Source organism: Xenopus laevis, chromosome 6L (assembly GCF_017654675.1).
Source record: "Xenopus laevis strain J_2021 chromosome 6L, Xenopus_laevis_v10.1, whole genome shotgun sequence".
In the NCBI taxonomy this organism is placed as follows: domain Eukaryota; kingdom Metazoa; phylum Chordata; class Amphibia; order Anura; family Pipidae; genus Xenopus; species Xenopus laevis.
Genome location: NC_054381.1, coordinates 28,527,449 through 28,555,377, shown reverse-complemented (window position 1 = coordinate 28,555,377; position 27,929 = coordinate 28,527,449). Strand labels below are relative to the sequence as shown.

The following is a 27,929-nucleotide window of genomic DNA, read 5'->3' as shown; positions in this document are numbered from 1 at the left end:
CGACCAATTGCAGTTTGTTAAAAAAAAATAACATTTTTGAAACTTGGGTGAATAAGATCTTGACATTTCTTCATGTCGGGAAGGATGCAAACAACTCCAAATTGATGCCAGGATGTCTTCCATAGACTAAAACATCAATTTCGGCAGGTTTAAGGTGGCAACTAGTCGATTCGAGTTCTTAAAGGGCCAATGTATGATGAATCTCGAAAATCGAATTAGAATTTTTTTAAAAAACTCGAATCAAACTTTTACAATTCCCCAGTCGAATTTCACAGTTTTGGCCATTAAAAAAACTCGAAAATTTAAATTCGAAATTGAAAATTTGAATTTTAACTTTGACCCTTGATAAATCTACCCCTTAATGTACACTTAATCATAGACCCATTCCAGCCCTGTGCATGAATATATGATTTTTCGTGGAATGGGACTATTTTTATGGTTGTGATGACCAGCGGTGTACCAACCCTCCCACGAAAAAACTTCAGGGCCTGGCCCCATGCACATGGACGTGAGCTGATTGTGGGAGCACATCTACTTGCTGCTGGGGCCCATAAGTTTCCAGGCAAGAGAGCTGCTATAGAGGAAGCAGACCCTTCAGGACCCCCGCGACCACAGGGTCTGCTTCCTCTATAGTTACTCCACTGATGATGACTTTCAACAGCTTCAAAAAAAATGTCCACAGCAGCTTGCAATATTATATACCATATAATAATTAATTCAAAATATGTAACTAGTATATTTAATGGTTGTTCTGATATAATTCTGCACATTGTCCTCTCCTACTCACTCTTTTTTCCTTCTATCTGTTGCGCTGTATCCACAATATGTGATTGTCAGTTTAGCTGTCAGATTGTTAATGATGGTGTCCTCTTGCAGAAGGCTCCATTCATCTGTACACCTTTCTGTAAAACAAAAAGCATACTGGCATTTTGCTCATTATATGGCCAATATTTTGAGAAACGACTCTCCAGAATTCTATACTTTTATAGTTTTTACCCTCTTTAAAAATGTGTTTTCCTCGGAGAGTGAAATAGTGAGAATGCCTACAAAACTGCACTGGTTCTCATTCATACTTCCTTTCAGAGATCCTATTAAATCAAGGTAAATTGTACCAACTAGCTTAAACTGGTTCCTGTCTGTCCTAATTCCATTGATTTATCTAGCTGCAGCTTTGTGTAATAGTTGTTGTATTGACCTATTACAAAGTGATCTGATAAAAAAATGCACTTGTCACATCCAACTTTATTAGTCTGTTGCTACACAAAGCTCATTTTTATAGCTGATACCAAAAATACAATGTGTTATATACATATATTTAACACATACACATATACACATATTATTTTCCAAATGTGTAAGCTTAACATTTTCTTCAGATGTTACATTATACAAGGGGGGGGGGGTTGCTCCTGCAGCATTTATGCCTGTTTCAATTCAGCTATATGCAGCTTGCTATGCCTCCAGTATAGTTGAACCATGCTCCAATTACCACTAAACCAACCTACTGGCTACTTGTAACAATATTTGTAGCCAGAGGGCCAGATAAGAAGCTTGTATAGTACAGCCAGGAGAGTCAGTAACTTCTTCACAGAAGCTATGGGAATCAAAGCAATAGAGGAATATTTACAGGTTTAAGGTTCAACAAACAAATACAACAAGAGCAATAATAAGCTAAATAGGTACAAAGTATGCAAAATCCAAGGATTTTAGAGCAAAGGGCAGAGACAAGCAATAGTCAGAACATATTGTAGAAGCACACTTTCAAATCAATACGTAGATGAGATTAATGTATATTAAACATTATCATTGGAGGAAAATGGCCAAAGCTTCAACACAACAAAAATCTCACATGCGCACAAGTAGTTCCAGCCCCCTTTGGCAATTTATATAATATATACTACTGTATATGTAAACTGATATAGAGTCTATCCTTGCACTCAAAAACACTTCATAAAATTTCACAGTGTTACGCTGAGCTCTTGATCTTTGTTGCTGAATCTATTGATGACAGTGAACTACCATGGAGCTACCGCCACCTTTAATATGGTGGTAATTTGAGAGCTCCCACAGCAGGTTGCGTCAGTAAAAGTTTAACATCCTGCCTAGAGTTGAACCAGGGACATGGTGTTTTTGTGTTGTCTGCATTTCCATTTTACAACTAAGACCCTGGTTCACTCATATTGCTATCCTTCTAATGGCACGTAAGCATGCTCTTGTTTTACCTGTTGCCAATCTGGCCACAGTTAATCTGTGTAAGACATTAGTCTCGCTATAAAACCCCCTATTCTGCACTGACTCATTGTCTTTTTACAATAGTATCTGGGTGTGATTTCAAACCTTTTTCATCCGTCCCTGACGATTCTCTTGGATCACAATTCTGTACTGCGCCCTGTCCCTTGATCACGCTCCTTGTTCCCCATCCTTCTTGTATACGTTACAGTTCCCTTGCCTGCCCAGAACTCCCCCCTTGGTCCTCTCACGTTAAAACCTGGCGGCATCCAAGAAGCGGAGGGCTTCTCCTGAAGAGAAAGGCAGAAGTGTGAGCCCAGACCGGGACCTTGGGGTTTGTTCTGGGTTTTGTGATACCATATGTTACAAGGAGGAACAGACGCCGCCAAAGAATCCCACGGTGTTAATGATGCTGAAACTGCTGGAAAAACATTACATATGAACATGGTCAAATTAGACTTTCCACAATGCACCTCAGTAAGTAAAGTGCGGATTTATCAATTTTGTATTCAAGAAAAATACAAGTGATTGCATTTTTCTCCAAGACGTTTGTCATGGAAAAAACACACAAACATAAATGACAGATTTCCATTCATTTTCAATGAGGCTGAAAATCTCAATTGAATGAGGCTGAAAATCTCAATTGAATCTCAATTGAATCGCAATCAAATAAAATAAAATAAAGATGCTTGAAATTTCAGGGGCAATTTACATTGACTTCTATAGAAACTCATCGGTTTTTATTTGCTCAGTTTTTCATGCATATTTGTTTGGCTTTTGTTCCATTAAGAAACAAAGACTTTTGTGAAAGTCAGAATTTTTTTAATCAAGCACATACATTTATAAAAGCAATTGTTTCTCACATGTTTTTGTCCGTTTGGCAAAATGTGTATGACTGCTTTGAACAGTTGAACTCCATTCTGTGCTATAGGTTGTTAGAGATAGAGAAAAGAGAAGTAAACACTATAAACAAATATGGTTAGAAATACTGGATTTTATATATTAAACTTACTGCACCAACCTAATGCTTCAAAATATATATCTGTAACAGCCCACAGTGCTGAGTAATATATCTAATTATACATGTATGCACTGCAGTTTATTTGATTTAAAGATTACATTTTGTAAAACAAATATTTCACTTTCTGCTTATTATCGTCGGTTCCTATCCTCAGATGACTGACAGCAGCCAAGAGCAAACTGAACATGTGCCTGGGCAGAAAAGAAAGATAGGGAGCTACAGGGGACAACTTCAAAGACAGATTTCCACTGCTATGAGCTGCACTGGCTTTATACAGTAAACTGAAAACACAAGACACATGATTCTAGTGCAATTATTGGCTTGGTTTTAGTTCAGACAGTTCCTTCTAAACTGATGAGCAAATCAACACCGAAGAAAGATTAGATTTGATTAATAAGTATTAGTGACTTCTGCAGCATAACACAAAGGGTCCTCTATGTTTTATTCCCTCTCTGTATGATAAAAGATGGAGTAACCTAAATGGTTTATCTGTACGAGGACAACAAAGCATACTCATTTATTTGGACATGTCTATGAAAAAGTAATGTTGAATCATCATTAACTATTCTCTACGTAAATAACACCAGAATTCAAGTATTGCACCTGGTTCAATGGAGCAGGGTGATCTTAGGTGGGGGAAAGACTTGTATATCTAAATTCTGCATGAAAAAAAACAAAAGAGACAAAATGAGAGCACGCCAATAAAATATAAAAAAACTACCTCAATTTCCAAGTAAGGTGTAACCTATTACTGCTTTCCTAAATACTTGTAAAACTATAGTAGGACAGTCAACTAAGGAAGACTTGAATATACAATTTTTGAAAACCACTGTTTAAAAGCCATAGAACTGGATTCTATGACACAACACTGACAGCAGTATGCTACTTATATATGTGTAATAAAGCACAAGATTATAAGATACTAAGTGAGAAGCAAAATTATGGTATCCACGATGGAATAGCCTCTGTACGCATAGTTTGTTAATTTTGTTAATTTAATTGAAGGGGAATATGCTGATAAAAAGAGAAAGGAAAAATAAACATGAGTTGCTAAATCATATCTGAAAGTTCCAAAAGAAAAGACACTCTAAAAGACTTTGAAGACATAATTGAATAAAATCTTTTATCTGCTTATGGGCTGTTCAACAGACAGTGTACAGGTATGGGATCCAATATCCGGAAACCCATAATCCAGAAAGCTCAGAATTACCGTAAACTAAATTTTATCTAAATAATCCAAATTTTAAAAAATTATTTCCTTTTTTCTCTGTAATAATAAAACAGTACCTTGCACTTGATCCCAACTAAGATATAATTAATCATTATTGGAAGCAAAGCAAGCCTATTGGGTTTATTTAATGTTTACATGATTTTCCAGTAGACAAAGTATGATGATCCTAATTACAGAAACATCCATTATACGGAAAACCCCAGGTCCTGAGCATTCTGATTAACAGGTCCCATACCTGTACTAGTAAAATCTGCACTGTCTGCCAACAATTACTTGGTTTATTATTAACTGTACAGCAATGTGTCATGTGAAGCCTTTGTGCACCTTATTGGTGACATGAGCAGCAAACTGTTCCACGCTGAGAGAATTAGGTTCAAAGTAAGAGAGTAAGTGAGGGGGTTCATTGCTCCCTCTATAAACTGATTTCCTGTAATGTACAGTATATTCTTGTGACTGTTACAAGAGGATTCCTTAATTCACTTATTTGTAAAAACAAAGACCAACCAACCTTTTATGGGAGCATCCATTTCTAGTGTATATGTGGCCAAAATTCCTTTTTTTCAGCTGCCCCAGTGTTTTTGCTAGAGAAGTAATAGGAATCTATAATTATTCATCTGATCTTACATGATTAATCTCTTCATTAGAAACAAAAAAAAATTATAAAATAAGATAATGTCATGACCAGATGTGTAAAACTAGAACTATTAAAAGGTTGGTCACCTTTAAGTTACCTTTTATGGCGTTATGTAATAAAAGGCACTAAGTTTGCCCAGGTGCAATAACCTATAGTAACCAATCTAGCAGGTAGCATTTACTGGTCACCTGTTTAAACGTAAACATCTTTGTGGTTGCTATTGGTTAATGGTTCTGGGCAAACTTAGTGCCTTATATTACATATGGGGATAAGTATGTTATAGATTGGCCAGTTCTAAACAACTTTTCAATTGGCCTTCATTATTTAATTTGATAGTTTTTCAATTATTTGCCTTTTTCTTCTGACCCTTTCAAGCTTTCAAAAGGGGGTCATTGACCCCATCTAAAAACCAAATGCTCTGTAAGGCTACAAATGTATTGTTATTGCAACTTTTCATTATTCATCTTTCTATTCATCATATTCATATTCCAGTCACTTGTTTAAATCAATGCATGGTTGCTAGGGAAACCTTAAATTGCAACCTGAATAGCTGCTGAATAAAAAGATAAATAACTCAAAAACCACAAATAATTAAAACAATTGAAAACCAACTGCAAATTGTTTCAGAATATCACTCTCTATATCATACTAAAAGTTAAGGCGACCAACCCCTTTAAAGAGCATTAAATACTTTATGAGGCAACTCAAGTAACTTATTATAACGTCAATACGCAGAGTCTAAAAGTGTAAATTATTAGTGACATTCTATAGATTAAATAATTGTAGCACCTATATACCTGCCATCATTTCTTTAGGATTATCATATTGTACCAGAGGTCACCAATGGTTTCTTGGCCCTATATATGTACAAGGCTGCTGTTAAGTAGGCCATTGGCTCAAGCTGCAGCACTGTAAATGCTAGGGTTTTTAATGTGGAGACTACAGTATGGAATAAGGTAGATAACTGTAGGGTAATAATATCCCCATCCCTTCTATGAGCATCATTGGGCTTTGCTATCAAAGTGAAGACCTGTAAGGACGGCACATTCATCTACTCTTTATGCAGACACTTGACCATTGCATTACTATCAGCTGTAATTTTAGGGCCACTTAATTCGAAGAAGTTGTTTGATACGCATAAGTGTTTGCGAGTTTGGTAGCACAGAAGTATTTAGAATAGACAGATTTTATTGATATGTGTGCTAGTTAATGACCACTTGCTTGTATTGCTCGCCCTGACTCAAATGAAAAGCATACACACTATCAGCACAATCAATATTGCTTGATGAAAGACCTGGAAATAATTGAGCATGATAGTTTTTTTAAGGCAATTAGCAACATAGACAATCTGCCCCTAATTAGTTGGCTTTGGCCAACACACCACTAACCACTTCCTGCAAAACATAAATCTTATTGACAATATTCTTTCTTCCTTTTACTTACACTTTTCCCTCCTCTTATTAATATATGAGAGGGGTTGCAGGTATATAATCTATAAACAAAAAAATGTAATAAGAGGACTTACTATGTGTTTACCATTATTTTAAAAATGTATCATACTATTTTTGGGTGGTTTGATCCCTAAAAGAACTTCATGAACTTTTATTATGATGCAAGGTATATTCTGAGACTATTCTGAGTTCTTTTTGTTTAGTCACCGAAGGCTAAGGGTAGAACTGCACAAGCGTTTTTCGTTGGAACGACGTCTGGCGACAAAATGCACGCGACAAGTCGGATGGAGACGCAGGTGTCAAGATTCTAATTGGACTGAATGAAAAGTCACAGGTAAAAACAACATTACATCCGACGCGACACAACTGTCGGATGTGGATGCAGAAAGCAGCGTCTTCATCCGAAAGCCGGACCGCATAGTTGTTGCCTCTGACTTTTCATTCAGGCCAATTATATCTTCAAGCGTGCGCCTCCATCCGACTTGTCGTGTGCGTTTTGTTGTCGGGCGTCAATCCAACGAAAAACACATGTGGAGTTCTACCCTAATAATTAGAAGACATTGAGAGAATTAAAAATAAAGACCCAGTAATAGGACATTCAGTCACATACTAAACTTTACCATAAAAGTGTTCTACGTCTTTAAGCTGACAACGAAAACATTTCCCACTAATGACTTGTGGTGAAATATTTTTTCTTCTGATGATGGTAACCCCCACACTCTAAAAATGATAGATACAACTTACAGTCGGTTTGAACGTATCGGGTACAATTCTGCAGCAGCCGCCACTAGGCTGGAGTTATGGTTTCTAGGGTTACCACCCGGTTGTAGGGTTGCCATCTTTTTTGAAAAAAAAACAAAAAAACTAGCCTTCCTATCAGGCCCGGACTGGCAATCTGTGGGTTCTGGCAAATGCCAGAGGGGCTGCTATAAGGTCCCATAGAAAGTCAGTATTTAGTGGGCTGGTGGGGGCTGTTTGGGCCTCTATGTGGGCTGAATGGGCCTCTATGTACCTGAAATGCCAGGGCCTATTTTAATTCTCAGTCCGGGCCTGCTTCCTATAGTTTCCTATAGTAAAGCAACATTTTTGCTGGCTATTTGGTAATGATGCATGGAATCCAGGATTCAGTTTGGGATTCGGCCAGGATTTGGCCTTTTTCAGCAGGATGTAGATTCGGCCGAATCCTTCTGTCTGGCGAAACCGAATCCTAATTTGCAGATGCAAAATAAGGGCGGGGAAAGAAATCCTGTGATTTTTTTTGTTACAAAACAAGGAAGTACCGTGTAAAAAATGTTTTCCTTTCCCACCCCAAATTTGCATATGCAAATTAGGATTCGGTATTCAGTCGAATCTCTCACGAAGGATGCTGGGGTTCGGCCAAATCCAAAATACTGATAATCTTAGTAATCCGACTCTGTTGGTTTTTTATTTATTTATTAATGTATTTATTTATGGCACTTACAAGGAATATAGATAAAACTATATTTTATTTGCCTCATAAAATCTAGTAACCATTCACTTTGTATCGGTAAATGAGCCCTTTATAAAATATGCTTGTGGTGAAGACGCATTCGTATAATAGTTGCAGAGTAGGACGCCATTTCTCTGCGTTCCTTTTTTCTCAGTGCTGAGGGGTCAGTCCCCTATTAATTTATTAGACTGCACGAACTTGCTCCCTTTTTGTACCCGTCTCGGCCCAGGTGGCAGCCGGGACTGTTACGTAACTCTAAAGCGCCACAATGCGGTATTTATAGATATCAGCGGTCAAACCCCTGACCAATCAGCGTCAGGCTTGGAAGAGCCAATCTTATAGCATTTTGCATTCCCGCCCTATTGTTTGTAGATCTGCGTTGGCTTCCTGCTGCCCAGTCTTCCATTGAGGAGGGGCTGGTGAGTGCAGAAAGTGGACTGTCCTGTTTAACTTCTATTCTCAAACTACCAAACCAATGTCATGCGAGGAATCTCTTGAATTATTATTTCTTTAATTGCTAGAAAGTCACAGGTGCATCTTGAGACATGAACGCTGTGTTTTTACTGCACTACAACTCCCAGCAGTCTCTAGCAGCTCAGCTTGTTGAGAACAACTGAAGTGCAACAGTTTGACATGCCAGACTTTTATAGTGTTTTCTCTGCTGCTATTTGTGAGGCTGGAGATTTGTTTTTTATCCAGTTGGGTTGAGCTGCATTAGATAAACAACAATGGCATGTGTGTCTGCTCCTGAGGCCTAAGTATAGTATGAAAAAAAATAATATCACCATGCAGTCTCATCACAAAGACCTCCAGTCTAAGGATTGGCAACATTTGGAAAACTCAAAATAGGTGAAAAAGACACACTAGTAGCCAAAGTAGTTCTAAAATATAAAAATGTTCATAAGAACGTGTTTAGCCTAAGCTTAGGCTTTTATAACTACTGCATTTGCTACTAGTAAGTCTTTTTCACCTATTTCGAGTTTTCTGAACTGAGCTGCACTAGAGCCCAGCAGGGGAATTCCTAGCATGTAGCCGTTAGGCATTAATCTGCTGTTGGACATCGGAGTTTACCCCTTCCCTCTAATGGTAGAATCCTTGTTTCATTTATATATACAGCAGCGACAAGTAGTTCTATAACTAATACATAACTGCCCATCAGGTTCAAGTTGCTACTTAGTTTAATTAACAAATCGCCTACTTTGGTTAAAACAAAGCTAGTCTGTTAATTTATAGAAGGGGCATCGAACTACAGCACTCCAGGTAGTCTTTGGCATGAAGCATTCTGGGAGTTGTAGTTTCACAACTACCGGAGCGTCTAGTAGCATATATAGGAGTGGCTGTCTAAAGAAGCACTGGTTCATGGTATGGTATGAGACATTGTTAGGGGGTTTCATCTGCATGAATTCTGGGACTGCTTGCTGCTATTGACAGGATTTGATGCAAAGATTTTAAACGAGTCACTTCCACAGTGTAATAACTTTAATTTTGTGAGGGAGGGGTGAGAAGATGTTAGGACTCTTCTGACTCTTTCCTGCATTCAGATGGGGGATCACGGACCCTATCTAAAAAATCAAATACTCTGTAAGGCGACACATTTATTATTATTGTTGCTTTTTATTACTCCTCTTTCTATTCAGGCCCTCTCCTATTCATATTCTAGTCTCTTATTCAAATAAATGCATGGTTGCTAGGTTGATTTGGACCCTAGCAACCAGATTGCTGAAATTGCAAACTGGAGAGCTGCTGAAAACAACCTCTTTTTTAATAATGGTTCTAAGCCTCACATTATTTCACCTTGAACTAGAAATCTGTGGGTTATCTTTTTGGAATGTAATAGGATAAGAATATGGAAAGTTTTTCTAAAGGTATGGGATCAGTTATCTGGAAACCCATTATCCAGAAAGCTGTGAATTACAAAATTGTCATCTCTCATAGGGGCAAATTCACTAACCTCCGAAAATTCGCCAGCGACGGCTTCGCTCACATCGCAACACTTCGCCAGGTGTAGATTCGCCAGGACAAGGCTAATTCACTAAAATCCAAAGATGCGTCCAGGGCGCCGAACGCTGGGAAATTGCACTAGCGTTACTGTGTCAAGCGAAGTGAAGTTGCGCTAGCGTTGCCTAATTTGCATACGGCGGGAAGTTAAAGTTCCATGGACGTATATGTTGCAGCAAATACATTACACTACACTAGCCCGGGAAAACTTACTAAAATAAAGTTGTTATATTGGCCCAGTGTATAGTTTATGTGCCATATGTTAGGAAATGTAGGGGGAAGCCGGTTACCCCCCAAAAAAATGTACGCTTTTTTGCAGCCCATTACCCTGAAAAAAAGGAAAAGACGCCAGCGTTTTTTGGGACTTAGAAAATTTTTCAACTATTTTTTTAGGAACTCCTATCTACTCTAATGCACACTGGTCTGAGGTAGCGAAGGCAAATCTGGCGCAAGAGCCAACGTTCAGTAAAATCTGCATCTTAGTGAATTTGCGTAGTTACGCCCATTTGCCAGAGCGAAAATTTGCCAGGCGTTTCGGGAGCAAAGTACCGATAGTGTCTATTTCCTTGCTAGCAAAGTTACGCCAGCAACCGTTAGTAAATTGGCGAAGTACCGACATGACGTCACATTGGTGAATTCTCGCCCCCGCCCTTTAGTAAATTTGCCCTATAGACTCCATTTTATTCAAATTAGGGATGCACCGAATCCACTATTTTAGATTCGGCAGAATCCTTCGTGAAAGATTCGGCCGAATACCGAACCGAATCCAAACCATAATTTGCATATGCAAATTAGGGGTGGGAAGGGGAAAAATTTTTACTTCCTTGTTTTCTGACAAAAAGTCACGTGATTTCCCTCCCAGCCCCCAATTTGAATATGCAAATTAGGGTTCGGCCGAATCCTGCTGAAAAAGGCTGAATCCCGAACCGAATCCTGGATTCGGTGCATCCCTAATTCAAATAATCCACATTTTAAAAAAAAAAATCCTTTTTCTCTGTAATAATAAAACATTACCTTGTGCTTGAGCCAAACTAAAATAAAATCGATCCATATTGGAGGCAAAACCAGAGTATTGGTTTTATTTAATGTTTAAATGATTTTCTAATAGACTAAACGTAGAAAGATCGAAATTACGGAGAGATCCGTTATCCGGAAAACCCCAGGTCCTAAGCATTCTGGATAACAGGTGCCATACCTGTAGTAAAATAGGTAAGCTGCCCTACCAAGCTTTGTTTTACAGCAGGTACATATGGCGTGGCCAGATAATATTATCAGTGATATTAGGTAGGTATCCATGTCATTGGAGTAAGTTTCTACTTGTGATGCATTGTGGATGGCTAATGTAAATAGTCTGCTTATTTACGTTACAGAAAATCTGGTGTCAGAATAATGTTCTGTAGAAATCAGGTACAGCAAGTGTATAGCAGATGGTATTCATTTAGAAAATCTCATACTTGATTAGTAACAGTAATTAAACTAGAAATAGATATAAGGGTATAGCTAGAAGCAGGAAGCACTGTATTGCTCTGAATGTTACTATGGTTGTTATTATGCTCATCAGTCACTAGGAATTATGTCACAAATGCAGGATTGGAACCTTGAGCTAAATTGGGGCTAAAGGGAAATTCTCATGAGCTGCTTCAAACTTTGCCTGCCAAACGCTTAATCCAAACAGTCCCACTTGTCTAATTTTCCTTTTTTTAAAGCTAAATTAGATGTACTAGCCATTCAAGATCTTTCAGTAAAAACATGGCAGGAAAATCCTTCGCTTTTCTGATCATAAAGCACAATATGAGAAATCGCTGGTTGTTTACCCTCACTACCCACTCTTTCTCACTGTAGTGAAAAGATTTCAGCCCAACTTTAACCTGTGTCTCAGGTTTACACATAAGAAGGAGTTGATTTATTGTGTGTTTATCTGCAGGCTGGTTATTTGATTAACTACATTCTGCTCCTCCAGCAGCTAAGAAGATCCGGCAAGTTGCAAAATAAAAAAAAAATTACCATTTTTAGTCTTTAGTACAATACATAAAAATATATTTCTTAATTAAAACAGTAATACGTAAGTCAAAGTTTTTTTGGGTCGAATAGGAAAGTTTCGATCTAATAGGTCCATATTGGGTTGAATTCGAATCAAAGGGATATCGCATTCGATTGAATTCAATTCAAAGTTTTTCCCCAAAAAAACTTAGATTTTTCAAAGTCCACCAATTGACTCCAAATAGGTTGTTGGAGGTCCCCCATAGGCTAAAACAACAATTCGTCAGGTTTTAGATGGCAAATGGTCGAATTGAATTTTTAAAGAGACCGTACATGATACATTTCTATATCTTGAATTTTCTATTTTTTTGCAAATTTGAATCGAAATTGGTCTATTCCCTAGTCAAAGTACACAAAAATAGCTCGAAATTTGAATTTTTTCAATTCGAAAATTCACCTCGACCTGCCCCTAAGTGTTTTCAGCACAAACCATAATCATAGAAAAATGGGTATACTGTATAATTAAATGAATAGTGGTAATGTTATAGGTGGTAATTAGCACCTCTGCAGATAACCACAACAACCAATCACTGTCTAATTATCAAACTCTTGATTGTTTGGTATTGGCAATTGCACTGGTGAAATGTAACATCTGTGTTAGTAAATTACCCTTATGAAATTTCTGGATAAATTACAGGCTACCTGTAAGCTTCTTCAGCAAGTCAAGCATTTTGTGTTTGAAGCCCATACTTTACTAATGTGAGGTCTACTTTTAGTCATGATTTCCCATTATGATCTACATCCATTAAAGCTTTGTTAGTATTATGCTCCATGGAAAATATTACCTAAATATTGATTTATAACTTTGATATAAATGATTTATAATAAAAAAAATTTAACAACTAATTCTCATGTAACCTTAAAATAATAAATATCTGAATGAAAAGAATCAAATAGGAGGGTGATTTAGACAAGCTGTTTGTTGACAGTGTCTTGAAATCTACTGATCACCAGCTAAAGGTCTACTGGTAGATTCCGATCTACCTTTTGGGCACCCCTGCTCTATTTGATTGAGCAATGGCAGATGGTCCTCGACCTAAAGGCATGTTCGGGGTGAGAAATTGTGATGTGTCCTATTTCTAATTGTAATTCGACTTAATGACCAATGCACCAATGTTTTCCTTTATCTTTAACCGTGCTATATGCCAAGGGTGCCCCTGATGATAGGGGGAACCACGTGGGACAGATCTGTTCAGTGAGTTTACAATTGATCTTCAGCTTCCAACTCGGATTCAAAAGCAACAGTTATGGCCCATGTGGCGCCCCTCAAGTCACTGATTGGTTACTGCTCGATCACAGGGTAACCAAGAGAGTTGAAAAGCAGGAAGTTGGGCTCCGTTCTTTTATACATACTTAGCTGAACCCCGGGTAGGTGCTCCTATCTGCAGAAAACTGCACCGGGCTGGGGTTATACCAGTGAGCACCACGGATCGATCCTCTTCCGGCCACTTCTCGCGGATGCTTATGGGCTGTAGATCGAAAAGCCGAACTTTAACTAAAAAGCCGGCTATTTTATTCTACTGCGCATGTGTCTGCCCTGGGAAATTTGAAGAAAGAAGAACCCGGAAGAGGATCGCTCTGTGGTGCTCACTGGTATAACCACGGGCCAGTGCAGTGCACCGGCCCGGGGTTTCAGGTAAGTAAATACAATCACTTGGGGGTGCCTTACATCTCTTTCTATCTACTTTTCACATTGCCCTTAGTCTCAAATCTACATTACATACTACACCACTATATTCTGATTATATCATAGCATATCTTTAGCAGTTCTGCAAAGTGTAATATAAGTCAATAAGACATAAATATGTGTAACAAAGCAGTATAAAAACATCAGATGGAGTACTTTCTACTGAATAGAATAGCACAGACTGCACTAGAAGGGTTGTGCTACATAATACATTTTAATACATTAAACGTAAAAGTACAGTCTGAGGCAATACCATTCAACGAAACAGAAAGGGTGACTTTACCTTAAAAGCACCATATTCTGCATGTGTCCTTATGAGATATACACCAGAATGCAGCTGTGGCCACATCTAAGGTAGATGAAAAGTTTTGCAATCAAACAGAATAATATACTGATATATTGCTACATCTAGGTGTGCTCAATAGTACTGCACAATGTGTGCACACTGTGTACATACAATACATGTATAGCAGAATAATTATCCTCCAAACTGACCTTTGTTTCTGGGGTGGATAGTTAGGGCTGCTTGGAGTTGTACCATTTCATATGCTGGCTACTGTAGACTGACAGCAATTCTCTTATAGTCAGTCTATAAAGGTGGTGTCGTGCAGGTCATGTGAGCATAATGAATTTCTCAATGCATGCCTAAATGGGCTCAATTACAATAAAACCCCCGTTCCAGCTATTTTAAAGCTTAAAAGTGGAACCATCCAAGACATAAGGTTTTTCTTATCCTGTGGGTTTAATAATAGGTGGCTTATTATATAGGCAGGTATTGTGCTAAGTTCCAATGTTACTCTTGCACAAAGCTGTCACTGCAGTGATCCTCAGTGTGTTTATTTAGATGTTTCCAACTCTTTGTACCCCCCAAAGCATTTGATGCCACAATGAAAAGGTCCCCCTCGTGATGGAACACATGAAAGATACACCGAATAGGGATAAAGAAGTGCCCATGTGTAAGAGCCCTAAATTTAAATTTTTTTTTTTTTATTCCATTTGTAAACCATATTCTGTTTTTTGATGCATGACTGTAGTATTGGAGATGGAAATGTTAAACACCGGATTCTACTTTCTATTCAATGGCCAGTGTACATTGGCCAATATGAATTCACTGAATATGGCATGTGCTGACAAATATTTTTGCCTATTTTAATTATTTATGTTTTTTATTTCTTGCACAGGGCAGACTTTGAAATGTAAATTAATTTCATCTTTCATTGTTCTATCCTGGTTCTTTGGACAAACTGTGGAATGAGGTAAAAACAGTTAATCATGTCACCAGCCCACTGATAAACCAGGGTATTAATTAACTATGCGTAAAGCTGAAACACAGGCTGGAGGAAGGAAGGGGCTTGTTTACACAAAGCTAATTTTTTCTATTTAAACAAACTCTGATTGCAGTGGAGGTAGGGGAGGAGGTAATTGCATATGCAACTAAATTGGTAAATTACAGTTCACATTATATTCTGATTTATGGTGCAAGTCAGTTGCCAGTATAGTTGCAATAGGCAGAGAGGGGCTCTGGTAGTAATGGCGAAGGTAGGAATTTGTGACATCTATTTGCCCTATATTTTGACCTTGTACTTTATTAAAGGGCACCTGTTACCCTAAAACAGTTTCCTCCACCCAAAGCGCGGGCTAATAGAGACTGCAATCTGGTTGGAATAAACAGTAGTTTGTTTTTTTAAATTGTCCCCACGATTTTGGATTAGGGTGAATCCTTTGGGAAAGATTTGGCGAATACCAAACCGAATCCAAATTTGCGTATGCAAATTAGGGGTGGGAAAAGGGAAAACATTTTTTCCTTAATTGTTTTGTGACAAAAAGTCGATTTCCCTCCCTGCCCCGAATTTGCAAATGCAAATTATGATTTGGTTTGGCCGGGCAGAAGGATTCGGTGCATCCCTAGTTTTAGTACTCTCAAGCAGCCATGTTGGGACACACGCATGTGCATAATGAATGAACATGAGGCACCTAGGTCAGACGCTCATTATGTGCATGCACCCTGCACAACATGGCTGCTCGCAGGGGCTCCCTCTTGGTGTGCGTGAACTAGCACTGACTTAGAAATTTAGGAAAGTTTAAGGTTTTAGGTGCCCTTTAAGCAAAGCAGAAGCAAGAAGTGGTGGTTTTGGCCAAACAGGTGCAAGTATACAGGATTGATAGCAATTTGAGAGACCCGATTTTGCACTTTGCATTTGGGCACTGAGCCATTATTTATTTTTAAAGAAAATATTTAGCAGTTACCATTTAAGGTATAAAATGATTGACATATAGACCAAAGCTACTGGTTGATTCATAGAGACGCTCGGCTCATAACACTACCTGCTGTAAAATGTGCAGCTTCTGTACTGCTCTGTAAACTCATGTCCTGAATCAACAGCAACATCACACAGTACATCATATGAGACAGTATTTCTATATTGTAGTAAATTTGTCAGCATGTGTTATTCCTACCTTCAGAAAGTGTCAGTATTACTGAGAATGTACATCAAAGCTGTGTGAAATGCACCCATCTGTCACAGTACTGACACTTGCCTCACTAGTTCTGTTTCTTGCCAGAGAAGTAGATTGTCATGGCTTTGCTCAATTCATTAGTTTGAAGATTTTTGAGGTTGATCTTACATGCAGAAGAAAAGTGCCTACCAGTATAATCAACTGTTCAACTGATGTTGGAGAAGTTAAAATACTGATATAGAGAGCCGTCAGAAATTTTTCCTGTATGTGACATTTTAAGCAATCACGAACAGTTGCTGCTGTAGGCAGTTCCTTCTATAAAAGGTAGAAAATCACCTTATAGGGCACATCTGATTGTGAAACCGACACCCATTATAGTTTCATAGTAAGTCAGGTTGGAAAAAGACACACATTCATCAAGTTTAACCTTTTTAATTCTATTTTAACCTGACTAACTGCTAGTTGATCCAGAGGAAGGCAAAAAAAAAAACCCATTTAAAGCCTCTCCAATTTGCCTCAGAGGGGGAAAAATGCCTTCCTGACTCCAAAATGGCAATCGGATTAGTCCCTGGATCAACTTGTACTATGAGCTATCTCCCATAACCCTGTATTCCCTCACTTGCTAAAAAGTCATCAAATCCCTTCTTAAAGCTATCTAATGTATCAGCCTGTACAACTGGTTCAGGGAGAGAACCCAACATCTTCACAGCTCTCCCTGTAAAAATCCCCTTCTGAATATTTAGGAGGAACCTCTTTTCTAAAACGAAATGGGTGACCTTGTGTCAGCTGGTAAATTAAACATTAGAGTGATTATTATATGATCCCCTTATATAGTTAAATATCATTATCATATCTCCTCTTAAGCGCCTCTTCTCCAGCATAAACAATCCAAAACTTGGCCAGTCTTTCCTCATAGCTAAGATTTCCCATACCATTTACCAGCTTAGTTGCCCTTCTTTGTACCCTCTCTAAATTAATAATGTCCTGTTTGAGCACTGGAGACCAAAACTGTAGCTCATATTCTAGATGGGGCCTTACCAGTGTTCTGTACATTGGAAGAATTACCCCCTCCTGCTGTGTATCTGCCCCTTTTAATACAGCTCAAGACCTTATTTGCCCTTGAAACTGCTGACTGGCATTGCTTGCTACAGATAAGTGTATCATCTACAAGGACTCCAAGTTCCTTTTCCATTATGGATTTGCCTAGTGCTAAGGGTATAAGTGGCTTGGATATTTTTACATCCCAGGTACATAACTTTACATTTATTTACATTGAATCTCATTTGCCACTTAGTTGCTACTTAACTTTTAGTAGGATATTGAGAGTGATAATATTATGAGACAATTTGCAACTGGTTTTCTTTTTTTGTGGGTTTTGAGTTATTTAGCTCTTTATTCGGAAGCTTTCCACTTTGCCGTTTTAGCAATCTGGTTGTTAGGGTCCAAATTACCCTTAATCAACTGAACTTTAGCAGTGTTTAATAGCAGATATAACAATTTAATGGCAAAGAAGTGCTTACATGATCACAGTTATTGTATAGAATGTAGAGTAAGCACTGTATGTCTGAGGGAGATTTGGGGTAAATGTATGCACACTGTCCTGAATATTGTTGGAACAACAGATTGGTGGCTGACGGCAAAAGTCTTCTTGAAAGTCTGAAAGCATCTACAATAGAGCATCAGTTACTCTTTTTCCTAATATTGCTCTACATTTTAATATTTTCAGGCAAACATTCAATCAGTATTATTATACTGTCAGTCTAATGGGCCAACATGCTACTGTACATATGGCTGTAACTAGAGTTGCCACCTTTTTGATAAGTGGGGCAGGGTAAAGGGAATGGAGTGACAAAGGAGGAGGGGCTACACCAAAGAGGCATGACATTGACATGTAGACTGGTGAAGGGCAGGTTTTGGAGCTGATCAAGCAATAAAAAAAGGTTAGAGTGGATTGCATTGGTGGCTTAGCCTGAGGACATTATTAATGATACAGCAATTACATTGCAAGTAAATTTGTAATAGCGAAACAGATACTGAGCCTGTAAAAACCTGCCTGGTGGAAACCCTACCTGTAACTGGTTCTTAAAGGCAGAGACACACGTGAAGATTCGGAAAGTGAATCGCTTAGAGTGCCATCCCGCCGGCGATTTAGATTCTAGTAGCCGGGAAGGCGATTTGTTGCCGGGCGACTAATCACCCCCGAATCCACAAGTGTGTCTCTGCCCTAAATTGTAGCACCGCCCTTGTGATGAACATCTCTATGTTTGGAGGTGCTATGTGGAAACATTTTCTTTGTGGTGTACATGTGCATTGCTTGGTCTACTGTTCATCATAATAATATATTTATGTTTTGTCATCAGATAAACCATAACACTAGTGTATTCCTTGCAAGGTCCTTTCCTTCTCCTTTTCCCCTTACTCACTCATTCAACCGTTACTTCCTCCTTCTCTATTTTCATTCCTTATGTGATACTGCCACTGTTCCTTATCCACAGCTTTACTATTTCCTTTCAGTGTCACCGATTCATTAATAGCAATAGTAATATATGTGTTTTTGGCATGTGACATTGTAGCACCTCTCAGTTTGCCATGTGTTCTGTAAAACTGGGCAACAGCCTGTCAGCACTAATTCTTTCAAGAAATTATTTTGTTTAGATTAAAGCCTAATTACTTTTATCTAGGTTTGTTAACTGGGAGTGATAATTGAATTTGGCATGTTTATGGAGAAAATACAGTACTATTTAGTACTGAGATATTAAAATGTTGATAGTATTTTCATAAATCTAACAGGGTACCCTACTTCACACTACCTGTCAAAAAACATATAAAACACTTGTAGCTTTATATGTCACATACAGTTTAAACTCTGTGCCTTATGCAAAGTTGTAAAATGGCAAATAATTTCTGAAAAGTACTGTATAAAGCAATTGAGAAGTGTGATCTAATTAAGGCTAAATACTAGGTTTCATCAAAATATTCTATAATGTAAAGACTCAAGAAAGCTGCTACAGAAGGGCCCACAAATGATCTGCACTAACTGGCTGCACAATATGTTTCAAATCAGTTCAATGGGGTAAGGTAATCACTTTTTTTATCATCTTCCTTTTTCATTTTTCAGGATTGGTTGAGATTGGTGTTGTGTGGGTCAAGAAAGTCTTGACCCACACCCTCCTGACCTGAGCCCACCCGCACATGGCTTCCCTCATGCTGACCCGTCCTTTTCTGATGACATGGACAGGGAGGAGCGTGGAAGCCGGCAGTCTAAGGTCTTGGGTGGGTTCTGGTTGAGTTGTTTGAGTTGTTTGCCTGCCCTCCCTGCCCACGACCTTAGACTGCCGACTTCCGGTTTTATAGGCATGCTCCTGCCATCGGAAGCTGGCATTCTAAGTTTGTGGGCTCATCCCGAAACTGCCTGCAAACAGCACAGCAAGGTCAGCCCAAACCCGCCCTACCACCCAGGGGTAGCAGCCATTTTTTGTGGTTTATCAGTTCACCTTAAGACTTTGTTATGATTTAGACAGCAATATTCTAAGAAGGTTCTGACCTTAGATGTGAAAAGTAACAGGTGTAGTAACAAGTGTAATATTTTTGATTTGTAATGATTTCTCTTGTTGCTTTTAAGTTAGTTGAAGACCATGTCGTCGCTTAGTGGCAAAGTACAAACTGTGTTGGGGCCCATCCATTCAGATCAGCTGGGCCACACCTTGACACATGAACATTTATCGATGACTTTTGAATGCTGCTACTGCCCACCTCCAGCACCTCAGGGAGCATTGTCAGATGCCCCCATACTTATGAAGAATTTGTTTTGGGTGAAGCAAAACCCTTACAGCAATAAGGAGAACCTTCTTCTCAATCAGGAAATTGATGCAATAAGTGAAGAACTGAAGCTTTTTAAGGCAGCAGGTGGTGGAAGTATTGTAGAAAACACAACTACTGGCATTAGCAGAGATGTAAAGATGTTGAAGAAGCTTGCAGAAGAGACCGGAGTGAATATTATCTCAGGAGCTGGATTTTATGTGGATGCTACTCACTCTAATTCAACCCGCTCCATGACAGTGGAACAGGTAAAAGCATTGTTTATAGGGAATACAAATAAGTCCTACTCAATTCAGAATTATCCGTTCACAATAATTTATATAGGAATGGACAGAAAATTGCTTATCCTTTTTACACTGTTCACAAGTCCAGGTAATTGTGAGTAGCGATATTAGCAAGCATAACATGATATAACTTCCAAATGAAAAAAAGAATACATTTATTTGGCTTGGAGGCAGGAAAACAAAATCATATAAAGAAAAAATAGTGTCCAAGTTGGAGGTTTTAAATAGATTTGCAGTTATAAACCCGATGGCAAAAAAAAAGGAGCTTTAAACCAAATCCACTGGGACTTGGAAGGTTATTGGAAGCAATCAATAGAAAAAAGGACAAATAGTGTGTCAGAATTAGGACAGAAATGGATATCATTCACCATCTACAAACAATGTAAAAATTTGATATAAGGGAAATTAGAAAAAAACTGGAGAAAAATTGTTGTGCAAATTAGGCTAATGCCAAAAAGGTACAGTCATTGGAATAGGAAAATACTACTTTTTAAAAATATTTTTCATATGTATTTTATCTAAGAGTAATAGGTATTGAGAGTAGAACAATAAGTCTGTATCCTCTGATGGGAACAATTTCCAAACTAAATGGATTATGTAGCCAACATGTTTTTTATTGCTCATCAAGGCCTGCTATTATCTCTCCTATGATGCAAACTATTAAGTGCACACTCATTGAAGTGTTTCTTACGTCATTCTTTGCCACAACCTCATATTATATCCTTGAATTTGCTCTCATTTATGCTTGGTCAAACAATGACTTAAACATTAACTGTTTAGACCTTTTGCATATAAGGTGGATTTCTGCCATTGTTATATTTTTGGTTTGTAAAAAATTTGGCCCTGCTGCCTCCAATGGAGTTATACTGAAATGACATGAAAGTGCCAGGACCTACTCTTGTCAGCTGATAGTGGCTTGATTATGATGTATAATTCTGGGGAGAGGGACAACAAGGCAATTTTGGGCACTTATTCGAGCACCAGAAAAAAATATGTTGGGCAATTACTGAAAATCTATGGTCTGCCATATACCTTGGCCCTTCAATAATAGCAGCCCTTTCATTTCTCTCAAGCTACATGTACTAACTGTCTTAACATATTTTGCCTGCTAAAACCTGTATTTTGACTTTGTGATTCCAGTTTGCTTTTTTTAGTGTTCCAAATATACATCAAGGTAAACACATTCACATATGAAAAGACTATATATACATTGTATATACAGTATTGGGTCTGTGTCTAATATTTTATGTGTATCTTAAAAAATAGAATTTATTTTTCCGAAAGAAGAGCAACCACTATCTTGGAAGTTTAAACACATGACAAAAGTAGAAGTCTCAAGGCAGTGATAAAATGTGGCAATGAAATAATGCTACTTGTATCTTACAGGTCTCACCTATATTCATTAAATGTATTCTTGGATTTTGTAAGTCTTCCAAATTTAAATAATTGGAGGACATTTCTTCTAACTTAACTAACTTATTCAGGTTGTCAGGTTGCTGCACATTCCACAGTTCAGTTCACTGTGTGGGACAGAAATTCTCCTATTAGTGGAATATGTAATGTCAAAAAAGCTGAACAAAGAATGATTTAGCATTTTTTCCCCAGATGCCGTCGTGTAACACACAATATCAATACCAAGTATGAAAAATAGCATCTTCCCATGCATGCATTGTAGCTCGTGGGCTATGACCTCCACCACAGGCACAGGCATACAAGAGTGGTAACAGTAATCATTTTCTAAACAGAAATTAAAAATGCTTGAAGAAGGCCATGTTATCCTTAACAAGGATATTTTATTTATGTAAGGTTAACACAGCCCTCCAGCTGCTATGAACTAGCATCCTCAGCCAAGCCCACCTCTCTTTTAGACTGTAAGCTCTTTTAGGGTGTAGGGCCCATATACTAAATAAATTCTGATAAAAAACTCAAGCTAAATTTGCTGCCCTGGTAAAGTGTCATTACCTTGTCTAAAGTCAAAAACAGTGTTGATTATACAGGGGGCTTCTTCATTCCTTCCCTTTCTTTAAAGGAAAACTATACCCCCACAATGAATATTTAAGCAATTGATGGTTTATATCATATTAAGTGGCATATTAAAGAATCTTACCAAACTGGAATACATATTTAAGTAAATATTGCCCTTTAACATCTCTTGCTTGAACCACCATTTTGTGATGGTCTGTGTGCTGCCTCAGAGATCACCTGACCAGAAATACTACAACTCTAACTGTAACAGGAAGTGTGGGAAGCAAATGACAGAACTCTGTCTGTTAATTGGCTCATGTAACCTAACATGTATGGTTTGTTTGTGTGCACAGTGAATCATACAATCCTAGGGGGCTGCCCTTGTGTTTTTTAAAATGGCAGTTTTCTATGTATGATTACCCAATGGCACATACTGCTAAAAAGTATATTATTATGAAAATTGTTTATTTACATGAAGCAGGGTTTTACATATGAGCTTTTTTATGCAATATATTTTTGGGGGGTATAGTTTTCCTTTAAGGCTTGGATTTCTTTATGTAATGCACCAGCCTGTACATATAGGACATTACAGACTGAGATTCAAAAAAGGCCTAATAACACATGCTTCTCTGTGGAAACCCCCTCTGTTATTGCCAGAATTTCCAATGTGGCAAGTCAGGCCTGCATCATAGAGCATGAGTTGTAAAGGAATAGTAGGTATAGTGCAGCAAGATGGCAACAGCAGAGCAAGATGACCCCAGTAAGACCGGATGATGGCAGCAGTGCAAGATAAAAGCAGTAAGACAAGACAGAGACAGCAGAGTAGGATGGCCTCAGTTAGATCAGATGGTGACAGCAAGGCAAGTTGAAAGCAGTAACACTTTATAATCGGTGTTTCCCAATTTATAGCAGAAATGGCGCATATATGTCAAGATGACCCTTGTGAAGTATAATACAAGACTATCCTAGCAGCCATTTACACTTTATTTATATATTTTTTTAAATCCGCAGTATAGCACTCTTTCCTAAGAAAAAGCTTATTATGTATTGTTGTATGTGCAGCACTATGAGGTTTTTGACATCGGTACTCCCAGCACCAAGACATTCAAGCAACAGCCTCTCTGTACTGCACTGTACTGTACTGCTGTACTGCCCAAAGTATGGGCTGACACCTTACTACTAAGCTTAGGCACAACACGTCTATGTATAGCCAGCTGCTGTCTTCAACCATTTTTAGAATTCATCATTAGCTAGGGATAACTCTGGAGACTGAAATTCATTTTGGAACTGTTGGGCTAGATTTTTCCTGGTCCGGGACTATTGTTATTGGTTATTGTGTCTCAGAGCTTATTGGTTTGCATACGAGTCTCTTTTTTTTTTTTTTTTTTTAGCTTACAGAAGTCCTAGTTAATGAAGTACTTCAAGGAGCAGATGGAACAAATATTAAATGCGGCATCATTGGGGAGATTGGCTGCTCCTGGCCATTAACAGAAAGTGAGAAGAAAGTTCTTCAAGCAACTGCCGAGGCACAGTCTCAGCTTGGCTGTCCTGTGAATATCCACCCTGGGAGAAATAGTGATGCACCCTTCCAGATTATCCAGATCCTGCAGGAGGCCGGGGCGGATATCTCCAAAACAGTAATGTCTCATCTTGATAGGTAAGCTTGTGCTCTTCGCTATACTTGGGGGCACATTTACTAAGGGTCGAATATCGAGGGTTAATGAATCCTCGATATTCGACAAGGAACTAAAATCGTTCGACTTCGAATATCGAAGTCGAGCGATTTAGCGCTAATACTTCGATCGAACGATTATTCGTTCGATCGAACAATTAAATCCTTCGAATCGAACGATTAAATCCTTCGAAACGAACGATTCGAAGGATTTTAATTCATCGATCGAACGAATATCCTTCGATCCAAAAAACATAGGCAAGCCTATGGGGACCTTCCCCATAGACTAACATTGAGTTCGGTAGCTTTTAGCTGCCGAACTAGGGGGTCGAAGTTTTTCTTAAAGAGACAGTAGTTCGATTATCGCACGATCGAATAGTCGAACGATTTTTAGTTCGAATCGTTCGATTCGAAGTCGTAGTCGAAGGTCGAACTAGCCCATTCGATGGTCGAAGTAGCCAAAAAAAGACTTCGAAATTCGAAGTTTTTTTTATTCGAATCCTTCACTCGAGCTTTGTAAATGTGCCCCTTATTATACCTTTTCTATCCTCATTATTCCAGTGTCTCTAGATGTTTTAAGTCAGCCTGGATCCAGTAAAGAAAAATATACCTGATTTATTTCAGGGTAGAGCCTTTTTACTTTTCATGGAGGTTTGTATTTTTATATTTTAGTTGGCTTATTTTATTTCCTATATATAAAAAAACTAAGCTTATTATTATCATATTAGAAACATTTCTCTCTAGTTAAATATAACCGTATACTGGGGGGAATGAAAAAAAGACTGAATACAAAAAAAAATCAAGGTTTATTTATTTACTAAACCTTGAATTTATCTAGTCAGGCTTTTTTTTACCCCGATCTGGCAAAAAGTCCAAATCCGAAAATCCGCCATCTCAGATCTGTCGAGGTCAAGTGGAGATGTCCCTATCCCAATTTGAAGATATTATGGTTTGTGCTGAGTTTAGCCCGATAATCCGATAAATTTGGGGTTTTCAGGCAAAAACTCGAAATCCCTGTATGAGTTGGGGAAAAAGTCTGAAAAAATTGCATGATTTGGGTTTTCGCTCAGTTTTTGTGGTTTTTCCTTAATAAATAAGGCTAAATCTGGGAGGTATTTTTTCAACCTGGAAATTTGGCTCTTCTAATGGAGAGAGCTCAATTGCGCTCTCTGCACTAGCGACATGGAGCAGAACGAAGGCCACCTCTAATCTAATCTATCTGTTTTAGGTTTGGAGCCTAATAAAACAATGATGCCAAATAAAGATCTTGGGTATGCTAGAGGCCATAAAAACTCACGGAGAGCAAGCCAGGCCCACTATCCTCCAGCTGGGCAGCCCTGATTAAGAAAAAAAGGGCCAACAAATGAAAAATAAATTTATGAGCTTGATTTATTTTATAAATATCCAGCGCATTATTCAATTTTACAAACAAGTCATGTGGAATAATAATTAAGTCTCTTGAGTGGTAACGAATTTCCTTCTTGACTTTCAGGGAAGGCACTTCAATAACGCAAAACTATGTGAATGAGTGCCTCACAGCTTAATAGGACCAGCGTATAAACTGGTCTGTGTAAGTCTCCCCGGGTCATCCTTATGTATTCTGCACAGATTTTACTACAGGTTTCCAGTGTTATTGTTTTAATCAACTGTAATATATTGAATTATTTTGTAATTCTCTTTTCCATTTCAGTTCTATTCCCTGGCTTCTGATCCAATATATATACTGTAAAGCTTTTTCTTTTTATAACGAACGTCAGCCTGCAATAACCTCCGCTTTCGAATAACGTCCTTGTTAATCCCTGTGGCTGAAACTGCAAAAGAGAAGCTTAATTGTTCTTGAAAGAAGTGTCTTAATGTCACTGTTTAAGTTATAACAATGTGGGGGTTCACTATTTTAGGACAATATTTGATGAGACAAAACTGCTGGAGTTTGCTAAACTTGGATCCTACCTGGAGTACGATTTATTCGGAACAGAAATGCTGAATTACCAGTTTAACCAAGCAGTCGATATGCCAAGTGACAATGACAGAATTAAAATGTAAGTATGGCAATGAAATATCAGTCCTTTGTAGAACTAATGTTCATCCTTCAGTTCATCCTTTTTTGGGTTATGCTTATATCACCTGCAGAACCACAAGCCAGCTAGCTGCACCTTTCTATAAGGATCCAGCAGAAGAACAACTCCAAGTTATCCTTGGAGTTTTTTTGCAACAAATTAAATTACCCCATGTGCTTACTCCTCAAATTGCCAGGGCTACAGCATACTGAGAGCTGGAATTCCACCTGAGGCCAGAAAGGCAGAAAAAGGAAAAAAAAAATCGACTTCTTATATTGCCTTACTCTTAATATCTTGCAGGCTTCGGTTCCTGATTAATGAAGGCTATGAAGACAGAATTGTTGTCTCCCATGACATACATACAAAGAATAGGCTGCTCAAATATGGTGGCCATGGATACTCTCACATCCTCAATAACATTGTTCCCAAAATGCTTATTAGAGGAATATCCCAGCAATGCATTGATAAGATATTACTGGAGAATCCCAAAAAGTGGCTAACATTTAAATAATATGCTTTACCTTCAATTCTATCATGGAAATTGAGGACAGCCTTCCAAAGCAAATGTCACAATATGCGACTCTGTGCTTACCTTTCTTTAATCACAATCCACTGCCTTAGAAAGGAACACTTAAACAATTGTCTTTAAAACAATTCATTTAATTCCCACCGGCAGCTATAATCAAGGATATTTTGGAGCAAGTAATAATAATAATGCACAACTTGTAGGAAAGTAGTGATTCCAATTAAATGACTCCCCTCTGGAACAATTTGATGTTCCCTGTAATATCGATGATGCTTGTAATTAGCCCGCTGTTCTTTAATTAATGCTTGATACAGAACATAGCAATTTAAATGACTTCCCTGCAAAAAGTTTGGATACTAGAATATAATTATTATGTGCTCTTTAAATAATCAAATAGCATTACATGTCTGCTTAGCATTAAGTGCCTCTGCTGTTAGCATGCATCTCATTAAGGGCCAGTTCATGGACACGTGAAAACCAGAAAACAACTGAAGGCCAAGACTACAATCTTTTCTTAGGTTTTCTTATCTCAGTCTGCTAATTAATTGTGTTATGGTTTCCAAACCCTGCAGCCATGTATTGTATAGGATCTATGGTGTGAATTTTCTCAGCCATAAAGAATGAAATAACTGCTGTTCTGGGAGAGACAGGAAGGAGACATAACCATCTGAGCACAACTGTATATTATAACCTTTTCACAATTGAATTGATAACATTTTATTAAACATCTTACAATGACACAAATACAAACTTTTTTTTGGTGGTAGCTTCCCATTGGCAAAGACCTAGTCACGGGGAATGTCTGTGTGCATTATCACCTATAATGGCCATTGCTGCACAGCCAGATAATCTAGGGTAATGCCTATACTGTAGCACCCAGTATTTTGTGATACAGGGATGGGATCCGCTATCCAGAAATCTGTTATCCAGAAAGTTACGAATTACAGGAAGGCTATCTCCCATAGACTCCATGTTAGTCAAATAATTATAATTTTTTTTTAAATTATTTCCTTTTTTCGCTATAATAATAAAACAATACCTTCTACTAGATTCCAACTACGATATTATGAATCCCTATTGAAGGCAAAACTATTGGGTTTATTTAATGTTTAAATGTTTTTTTTAGGTCCAATCTGTGGAAAGATCCATTAGAGGAAACCCCCATGTCCTGAGCATTCTGGTTAACATTTCCAATACCCGTACAACCAAGGGTTGTCTTCTGATTCCCAGAGGGCCACACTTACTGGCACTACAATTACTGAGCTTAACTTAGGGGTAGACTTATTATGTGGTGTACAAAAAACGGCAGAATAATTCGCTACGCACCACGCTTTTTCTTTGAGCAACTTCTGCCAGGTCTAAAGCAGTGTAAAATAATGGCAACAGA

General features: G+C 38.1%; 1 protein-coding gene across 3 annotated transcripts; it reads left to right on the top strand.

The window, feature by feature from the left end:
* The first annotated feature begins 8,441 nt into the window (after positions 1-8,441).
* Positions 8,442-27,286, top strand: pter.L (phosphotriesterase related L homeolog). Of its 3 annotated transcripts, XM_018266272.2 has the most exons (6): positions 14,658-14,718; positions 14,944-15,018; positions 19,842-20,286; positions 23,679-23,944; positions 25,858-25,998; positions 26,317-27,286. In XM_018266272.2, exons 3-6 carry the CDS (start codon positions 19,855-19,857, stop codon positions 26,525-26,527), a joined length of 1,050 nt encoding a protein of 349 aa, XP_018121761.1. In that variant the 5' UTR covers positions 14,658-14,718; positions 14,944-15,018; positions 19,842-19,854; the 3' UTR covers positions 26,528-27,286.
* The last annotated feature ends 643 nt before the right edge of the window (positions 27,287-27,929 follow it).

What these genes read in the sequence shown, in the direction of transcription:
- pter.L (XM_018266273.2), top strand. Translation starts at nt 19,855, where the DNA reads ATGTCGTCGCTTAGTGGCAAAGTACAAACTGTGTTGGGGCCCATCCAT. An exon ending in GCTCCATGACAGTGGAACAG is followed by an intron (nt 20,287 to 23,678) that starts GTAAAAGCATTG and finishes TTTTTTTTTTAG; the next exon opens with CTTACAGAAGTCCTAGTTAA. An exon ending in GTAATGTCTCATCTTGATAG is followed by an intron (nt 23,945 to 25,857) that starts GTAAGCTTGTGC and finishes TCACTATTTTAG; the next exon opens with GACAATATTTGATGAGACAA.